At 52.0% G+C, this 9,327-nt stretch overlaps 1 protein-coding gene across 1 annotated transcript in view; it reads right to left on the bottom strand.

The window, feature by feature from the left end:
* The window catches only part of LOC129861374 (plasma membrane calcium-transporting ATPase 2-like), a 168,137-nt gene that overhangs the window by 17,081 nt on the left and 141,729 nt on the right, over positions 1-9,327 (bottom strand). Inside the window, exons 24-25 of the mRNA XM_055932757.1 lie at positions 6,026-6,133; positions 3,751-3,936 (exon numbers count right to left, since the gene is read on the bottom strand). Coding sequence (XP_055788732.1) covers positions 3,751-3,936; positions 6,026-6,133 — 294 coding nt within the window. The remainder of the gene's footprint in view (positions 1-3,750; positions 3,937-6,025; positions 6,134-9,327) is intronic.

Raw genomic sequence — 9,327 nt, 5'->3', positions numbered from 1 at the left:
AAGGAGAGAAGGGGAGAGGGGGAAGAGGAAAGGGGGAAGGAGAGAAGGGGAGAGGGGGAAGAGGAAAGGGGGAAGGAGAGAAGGGGAGAGGGGGAAGAGGAAAGGGGGAAGGAGAGAAGGGGAGAGGGGGAAGAGGAAAGGGGGAAGGAGAGAAGGGGAGAGGGGGAAGAGGAAAGGGGGAAGGAGAGAAGGGGAGAGGGGGAAGAGGAAAGGGGGAAGGAGAGAAGGGGAGAGGGGGAAGAGGAAAGGGGGAAGGAGAGGAGGGGAGAGGGGGAAGAGGAAAGGGGGAAGGAGAGAAGGGGAGAGGGGGAAGAGGAAAGGGGGAAGGAGAGAAGGGGAGAGGGGGAAGAGGAAAGGGGGAAGGAGAGGAGGGGGAAGAGGGAAGGGGGAAGGAGAGAAGGGGAGAGGGGGAAGAGGAAAGGGGGAAGGAGAGGAGGGGGAAGAGGAAAGGGGGAAGGAGAGAAGGGGAGAGGGGGAAGAGGAAAGGGGGAAGGAGAGGAGGGGGAAGAGGAAAGGGGGAAGGAGAGAAGGGGAGAGGGGGAAGGGGGAAGGAGAGAAGGGGAGAGGGGGAAGGAGAGAAGGGGAGAGGGGGAAGGAGAGAAGGGGAGAGGGGGAAGAGGAAAGGGGGAAGGAGAGAAGGGGAGAGGGGGAAGAGGAAAGGGGGAAGGAGAGAAGGGGAGAGGGGGAAGAGGAAAGGGGGAAGGAGAGAAGGGGAGAGGGGGAAGGAGAGAAGGGGAGAGGGGGAAGAGGAAAGGGGGAAGGAGAGAAGGGGAGAGGGGGAAGAGGAAAGGGGGAAGGAGAGAAGGGGAGAGGGGGAAGAGGAAAGGGGGAAGGAGAGAAGGGGAGAGGTGGGAAGAGGAAAGGAGGAAGGAGAGAAGGGGAGAGGGGGAAGAGGAAAGGGGGAAGGAGAGAAGGGGAGAGGTGGGAAGAGGAAAGGGGGAAGGAGAGAAGGGGGAAGAGGAAAGGGGGAAGGAGAGAAGGGGAGAGGGGGAAGAGGAAAGGGGGAAGGAGAGAAGGGGAGAGGGGGAAGAGGAAAGGGGGAAGGAGAGAAGGGGAGAGGTGGGAAGAGGAAAGGGGGAAGGAGAGAAGGGGAGAGGGGGAAGAGGAAAGGGGGAAGGAGAGAAGGGGAGAGGGGGAAGAGGAAAGGGGGAAGGAGAGAAGGGGAGAGGGGGAAGAGGAAAGGGGGAAGGAGAGGAGGGGAGAGGGGGAAGAGGAAAGGGGGAAGGAGAGGAGGGGAGAGGGGGAAGAGGAAAGGGGGAAGTTGAGGAGGGGGAAGAGGAAAGGGGGAAGGAGAGAAGGGGAGAGGGGGAAGGGGGAAGGAGAGAAGGGGAGAGGGGGAAGGAGAGAAGGGGAGAGGGGGAAGAGGAAAGGGGGAAGGAGAGAAGGGGAGAGGAAAGGGGGAAGGAGAGAAGGGGAGAGGAAAGGGGGAAGGAGAGAAGGGGAGAGGGGGAAGAGGAAAGGGGGAAGGAGAGGAGGGGGAAGAGGAAAGAGGAAAGGGGGAAGGAGAGAAGGGGAGAGGGGGAAGAGGAAAGGGGGAAGGAGAGAAGGGGAGAGGGGGAAGAGGAAAGGGGGAAGGAGAGAAGGGGAGAGGGGGAAGAGGAAAGGGGGAAGGGGAGAAGGGGGAAGAGGAAAGGGGGAAGGAGAGAAGGGGGAAGAGGAAAGGGGGAAGGAGAGGAGGGGAGAGGGGGAAGAGGAAAGGGGGAAGGAGAGAAGGGGAGAGGGGGAAGAGGAAAGGGGGAAGGAGAGAAGGGGAGAGGGGGAAGAGGAAAGGGGGAAGGAGAGAAGGGGGAAGAGGAAAGGGGGAAGGAGAGAAGGGGAGAGGGGGAAGAGGAAAGGGGGAAGGAGAGAAGGGGGAAGAGGAAAGGGGGAAGGAGAGGAGGGGGAAGAGGAAAGGGGGAAGGAGAGGAGGGGAGAGGGGGAAGGAGAGAAGGGGAGAGGGGGAAGAGGAAAGGGGGAAGGAGAGAAGGGGAGAGGTGGGAAGAGGAAAGGGGGAAGGAGAGAAGGGGAGAGGAAAGGGGGAAGGAGAGAAGGGGAGAGGTGGGAAGAGGAAAGGGGGAAGGAGAGAAGGGGAGAGGAAAGGGGGAAGGAGAGAAGGGGAGAGGAAAGGGGGAAGGAGAGAAGGGGAGAGGGGGAAGAGGAAAGGGGGAAGGAGAGGAGGGGGAAGAGGAAAGAGGAAAGGGGGAATGAGAGAAGGGGAGAGGGGGAAGAGGAAAGGGGGAAGGAGAGAAGGGGAGAGGGGGAAGAGGAAAGGGGGAAGGAGAGAAGGGGAGAGGGGGAAGAGGAAAGGGGGAAGGGGAGAAGGGGGAAGAGGAAAGGGGGAAGGAGAGAAGGGGAGAGGGGGAAGAGGAAAGGGGGAAGGAGAGAAGGGGGAAGAGGAAAGGGGGAAGGAGAGGAGGGGAGAGGGGGAAGGAGAGAAGGGGAGAGGGGGAAGGAGAGAAGGGGAGAGGGGGAAGAGGAAAGGGGGAAGGAGAGGAGGGGAGAGGGGGAAGAGGAAAGGGGGAAGGAGAGAAGAGGGAAGAGGAAAGGGGGAAGGAGAGGAGGGGAGAGGGGGAAGAGGAAAGGGGGAAGGAGAGAAGGGGAGAGGTGGGAAGAGGAAAGGGGGAAGGAGAGAAGGGGAGAGGGGGAAGAGGAAAGGGGGAAGGAGAGAAGGGGAGAGGGGGAAGAGGAAAGGGGGAAGGAGAGAAGGGGAGAGGGGGAAGAGGAAAGGGGGAAGGAGAGGAGGGGAGAGGGGGAAGAGGAAAGGGGGAAGGAGAGGAGGGGGAAGAGGAAAGGGGGAAGGAGAGAAGGGGAGAGGGGGAAGAGGAAAGGGGGAAGGAGAGAAGGGGAGAGGTGGGAAGAGGAAAGGGGGAAGGAGAGAAGGGGAGAGGGGGAAGAGGAAAGGGGGAAGGAGAGAAGGGGAGAGGGGGAAGAGGAAAGGGGGAAGGAGAGGAGGGGGAAGAGGAAAGGGGGAAGGAGAGAAGGGGAGAGGGGGAAGAGGAAAGGGGGAAGGAGAGAAGGGGGAAGAGGAAAGGGGGAAGGAGAGGAGGGGAGAGGGGGAAGGAGAGAAGGGGAGAGGGGGAAGGAGAGAAGGGGAGAGGGGGAAGAGGAAAGGGGGAAGGAGAGGAGGGGAGAGGGGGAAGAGGAAAGGGGGAAGGAGAGAAGAGGGAAGAGGAAAGGGGGAAGGAGAGGAGGGGGAAGAGGAGAGAGGAAAGGGGGAAGGAGAGAAGGGGAGAGGGGGAAGAGGAAAGGGGGAAGGAGAGAGTGAGTGAGGGGGAGGAGAGGAGAGAGGGAGACAGGCAGACTTGAACGGATGGACGGAGGGACAGACACTCAGGACCAGGTGGCTGCAGTCTCACAGCTATCTGACCTCTAACGCCTGACCTCTGGCTTCCAGCCACCTGCTCCGTATGGGAAAAGAAAGAGAACCAACGTAACCAAGACAACAGAATGTTAATGAGGTTGATGTAACATCAGTTTTCCCCCACCAACCAGAACACAGCATCCAGAAGCGTTCAGCAGTCACCACTAGAAACAGGTTCAATACACCTCAGCAGCCAGCAGACCATACATGTGTGTGTGCTGGAGGGAGAGATGAGTGGACACACACACACACACACACACACACACACACACACACACACACACACACACACACACACACACACACACACACACACACACACACACACACACACACACACACACACACATACAGAGAGAGAGAGAGAGAGAGAGAGACAGAAAAAGAGAGAGGTATAATAGATATGACACCTGTGTCTGTATGCGGTTGAGTCCTCTACACCACAGTATCTGTCCTCGTCGTAGCTCTCTCTCAGCACAGTCGATCTCTCCCTCTTCGTCTCCATCGTCCATCTCTTCCTCTTCCTCCACCGCCGCCATCGCTGCCCCCGCCTCCTTCAGACATGGTAATTGGTCGCTGGGTACCGTGGCGATCACCTGTCCCCCGACAATGCACACAGAGACAGTCGTCAGGCGAGAACGGAAGAACTATTCTGCACACTAGTAATGCATCACACACACACACACACACACACACACACACACGCTAGTGATGCGTGGGTTGACTTATAACCCTCCGTCCCCGTGGTTACATCCATGGCGCGGGTGGGTTTAGGGTCATAAAATACGTGTGGATAAATGTTGTGAATGTATCACTCTTGTGTAATTCATATATAAAGGCTAAATTTAGGTTTTTCTTTCATTATTTGAATCTGGTGTTAGTGTAGCCTCAGCTTTAGGTCCTAACTGTAGTGCCAAATACACGACAGTTGCCAAATGCTTTTGGGAACTTGGGCAGAAAAAGTTACAGCCGATCCACCGAGGCAAAAAGGAAAATGTCAGAGATGAATTCAATAAGAAAAATGTATATAAATGAATATAAAGAGAAGGGAGGGAAAAGTAACGTTCTGGAAAAAGGAAAGTACTGTTTGGGAAATATTGGGTGAAGTGTTAAAAGAGGAGGAGAGCAGTGCCAGCATCCTAAAAGCTGACAGAATTTCAACCACAGTTAGGGACCGTCCATAAAGGTGCTGTTTTTATCAGCATCATAAAAACTGACAGTATTTAAACCACAGTTAGGGACCGTCCATAAAGGTGCTGTTTTTATCAGCATCATAAAAACTGACAGTATTTAAACCACAGTTAGGGACCGTCCATAAAGGTGCTGTTTTATCAGCATCCTAAAAGCTGACAGAATTTCAACCACAGTTAGGGACCGTCCATAAAGGTGCTGTTTTTATCAGCACCCTAAAAGCTGACAGAATTTCAACCACAGTTAGGGACCGTCCATAAAGGTGCTGTTTTTATCAGCACCCTAAAAGCTGACAGTATATAAACCACAGTTAGGGACCGTCCATAAAGGTGCTGTTTTTATCAGCATCATAAAAACTGACAGTATTTAAACCACAGTTAGGGACCGTCCATAAAGGTGCTGTTTTTATCAGCATCATAAAAACTGACAGTATTTAAACCACAGTTAGGGACCGTCCATAAAGGTGCTGTTTTTATCAGCATCATAAAAGCTGACAGTATTTCAACCACAGTTAGGGACCGTCCATAAAGGTGCTGTTTTTATCAGCACCCTAAAAGCTGACAGAATTTCAACCACGGTTAGGGACCGTCCATAAAGGTGCTGTTTTTATCAGCACCCTAAAAGCTGACAGAATTTCAACCACGGTTAGGGACCGTCCATAAAGGTGCTGTTTTTATCAGCACCCTAAAAGCTGACAGAATTTCAACCACAGTTAGGGACCGTCCATAAAGGTGCTGTTTTATCAGCATCATAAAAACGGACAGTATTTAAACCACAGTTAGGGACCGTCCATAAAGGTGCTGTTTTATCAGCATCATAAAAGCTGACAGAATTTCAATCCCATAAAGTTTGCGTCCAAACTGAAATCTTATCAAAAACATGTTGAGTCGTTTGAATTTTCTTAAAACCGGTCAAACTGATGTAATTTAGAAGTTTAGCAACGCAATTCTGGGACAGTTTTTTTTGGAGGTTATTGTATTTTCTCATTGGTCCCTAAACGTCTTTTCTGCGCGAGAGAAGCAGAGATAGATAGAGGAAAGATGTCAACTAGACTGAAGCATTCATACTGTAGATGTTTTTTATGCCATTATTCCGGTGAGCAACGGTTTATTGAGTTTTCTCGTGCGACAACTAATGACAGAAGAGAAGCTGCATGTATCTAATTATAAATAAGTGGACAAACAAATAGCCTACCAAAATGTTGGAAATTATAAGCCGAAACACAGGCCTATCTAAAAAGCCTGTCAAAAAAAAGACGTTCCTCTATCTATGACTCTACAGCGCATTTTCTATACTAGCGGGTTGGGGTTGGGTGCGGGCCCCAGATTTGGACTTTATCACATGACCTATAGTCAGGTGGTTGCGGATGTTAGCAAACGGCAGACCCAGGCATCACTAACACACTGACCTGTCCCCAGAGTAATTCTCCCACTCCAACGAACAGACACCAGATACAGTTAGGTCCTAAAGCTGAGGCATCACTAACACACTGACCTGTCCCCAGAGTAATTCTCCCACTCCAACGAACAGACACCACAGCCACTGTTCCACGCTGAGAGGAGCACAGCTGAACGGCTTGCCTCCCCACTGGACGATCACCACCTAGGGCACATGAACATACACAACATTACCAACAGGATGTGGACACCAGCTCGTTCAACATCTCATTCCAGAATCATGGTCATTCATATGGAGTTGGTCCCCCCTTTGCTGCCAGTACAGCCTCCACTCTTCTGGGAAGGCATTAATATGGAGTTGGACCCCCCTTTGCTGCTATAACAGCCTCCACTCTTCTAGGAAGTCATTAATATGGAGTTGGTCCCCCCTTTGCTGCTATAACAGCCTCCACTCTTCTAGGAAGTCATTAATATGGAGTTGGTCCCCCCTTTCCTGCTATAACAGCCTCCACTCTTCTAGGAAGTCATTAATATGGAGTTGGTCCCCCCTTTGCTGCTATAACAGCCTCCACTCTTCTAGGAAGTCATTAATATGGAGTTGGTCCCCCCTTTGCTGCTATAACAGCCTTCACTCTTCAGGGAAGGCATTAATATGGAGTTGGTCCCCCCTTTGCTGCTATAACAGCCTCCACTCTCCTGGGAAGTCATTAATATGGAGTTGGTCCCCCCCTTTCCTGCTATAACAGCCTCCACTCTTCTGGGAAGGCATTAATATGGAGTTGGACCCCCCTTTGCTGCTATAACAGCCTCCACTCTTCTAGGAAGTCATTAATATGGAGTTGGTCCCCCCTTTGCTGCTATAACAGCCTCCACTCTTCTAGGAAGTCATTAATATGGAGTTGGTCCCCCCCTTTGCTGCTATAACAGCCTTCACTCTTCAGGGAAGGCATTAATATGGAGTTGGTCCCCCCTTTGCTGCTATAACAGCCTCCACTCTCCTGGGAAGTCATTAATATGGAGTTGGTCCCCCCCTTTCCTGCTATAACAGCCTCCACTCTTCTGGGAAGTCATTAATATGGAGTTGGTCCCCCCTTTGCTGCTATAACAGCCTCCACTCTTCTGGGAAGGCATTAATATTGAGTTGGTCCCCCCCCCTTTGCTGCTATAACAGCCTCCACTCTTCTGGGAAGTCATTAATATGGAGTTGGTCCCCCCTTTGCTGCCAGTACAGCCTCCACTCTTCTGGGAAGGCATTAATATAGAGTTGGTCCCCCCTTTGCTGCCAGTACAGCCTCCACTCTTCTGGGAAGTCATTAATATGGAGTTGGTCCCCCCTTTGCTGCTATAACAGCCTCCACTCTTCTGGGAAGTCATTTATATGGAGTTGGTCCCCCCTTTGCTGCTATAACAGCCTCCACTCTTATGGGAAGTCATTTATATGGAGTTGGTCCCCCCTTTGCTGCTATAACAGCCTCCACTCTTCTGGGAAGTCATTTATATGGAGTTGGTCCCCCCTTTGCTGCTATAACAGCCTCCACTCTTCTGGGAAGTCATTAATATGGAGTTGGTCCCCCCCCTTTGCTGCTATAACAGCCTCCACTCTTCAGGGAAGTCATTTATATGGAGTTGGTCCCCCCTTTGCTGCTATAACAGCCTCCACTCTTCTGGGAAGTCATTAATATGGAGATGGTCCCCCACTTTGCTGCTATAACAGCCTCCACTCTTCTGGGAAGTCATTAATATGGAGATGGTCCCCCACTTTGCTACTATAACAGCCTCCACTCTTCTGGGAAGGTTTTCCACTAGATGATGCAGAGGACTTGCTTCCATTCAGCCACAAGAGCATTAGTGTGGTTGGGAACTGATGTTGGGCGATTAGGCCTGGCTCGCAGTCGGCATTCCAATTCATCCCAAAGGTGTCTGATGGGGATGAGGCCAGTCAAGTTTTTCCACACCAATCTCGACAAAACATTTCTGTATGGACCTCGCTTTGTGCGAGGGGGACATTGTCATGCTGAAATAGGAGAGGGCCTTCCCCAAACTGTTGCCACAAAGTTGGAAGCACAGAATCGTCTAGAATGTCATTGTATCTGGTAGTGTTTAGATTTCCCTTCACTGGAACTAAGGAGCCCGAACCATGAAAAACAGCCAATTATTCCTCCTCCACCAAACTTTACAGTTGGCACTATGCATTGGGGCAGGTAGAGTTCTCCTGGCATCTGCCAAACCCAGATTTGTCCGTCAGACTGCCCGATGGTGAAGCGTGATTCATCACTCCAGAGAACGTGTTTCCACTGCTCCAGAGTCCAATGGCGGTGAGCTTTACACCACTCCAGCCAACAGTTTGCATTACGCATAGTGATCTTGGGCTTGTGTGCGGCTGCTCGGCCATGGAAACCCATTCTATGAAGCTCCCAACGAACAGTTATTGTGCTGACGTTGCTTCCAGAGGTGGTTTGGAACTCGGTAGTGAGTGTTGCAACCGAGGACAGACGATTTTCTCGCGGTTCAGCACTTGGTGGTCCTGTTCTTTTAGCTTGTGTGGCCTACCACTTCACAATAACAGCACTTACAGTTGGCCCGGGCAGCTCTAGCAATACTGGCTTGGTGGAAAGGTGTCCTTCTATGACTGTGCCACGTTGAAGGACACTGAGCTCTTCAGTACAGGCCATTCTACTGACAATGTTTGTCTATGGAGATTGCATGGCTGTGTGCTTGATTGTATACACCTGTCAGCAACGGGTGTGCCTGAAATAGCCGTGTCCACGTACTTTTGTATATATACTGTAGCGTACCATAATGACTATCACAGCTAAATGGCTTGCCCCCCTCCCCCCTCCACTAGACGATCACCACCTAGATAACATTACTATCACAGCTAAATGGCTTGCCCCCCTCCCCCCTCCACTAGACGATCACCACCTAGATAACATTACTATCACAGCTAAATGGCTTGCCCCCCTCCCCCCTCCACTAGACGATCACCACCTAGATAACATGACTATCACAGCTAAATGGCTTGCCCCCCTCCCCCCTCCACTAGACGATCACCACCTAGATAACATTACTATCACAGCTAAATGGCTTGCCCCCCTCCCCCCTCCACTAGACGATCACCACCTAGATAACATTACTATCACAGCTAAATGGCTTGCCCCCCTCCCCCCTCCACTAGACGATCACCACCTAGATAACATGACTATCACAGCTAAATGGCTTGCCCCCCTCCCCCCTCCACTAGACGATCACCACCTAGATAACATGACTATCACAGCTAAATGGCTTGCCCCCCTCCCCCCTCCACTAGACGATCACCACCTAGATAACATGACTATCACAGCTAAATGGCTTGCCCCCCTCCCCCCTCCACTAGACGATCACCACCTAGATAACATGACT

This window comes from Salvelinus fontinalis, chromosome 8, assembly GCF_029448725.1.
Source record: "Salvelinus fontinalis isolate EN_2023a chromosome 8, ASM2944872v1, whole genome shotgun sequence".
NCBI lineage: Eukaryota > Metazoa > Chordata > Actinopteri > Salmoniformes > Salmonidae > Salvelinus > Salvelinus fontinalis.
This window is presented reverse-complemented; position numbering and strand designations above follow the sequence as displayed.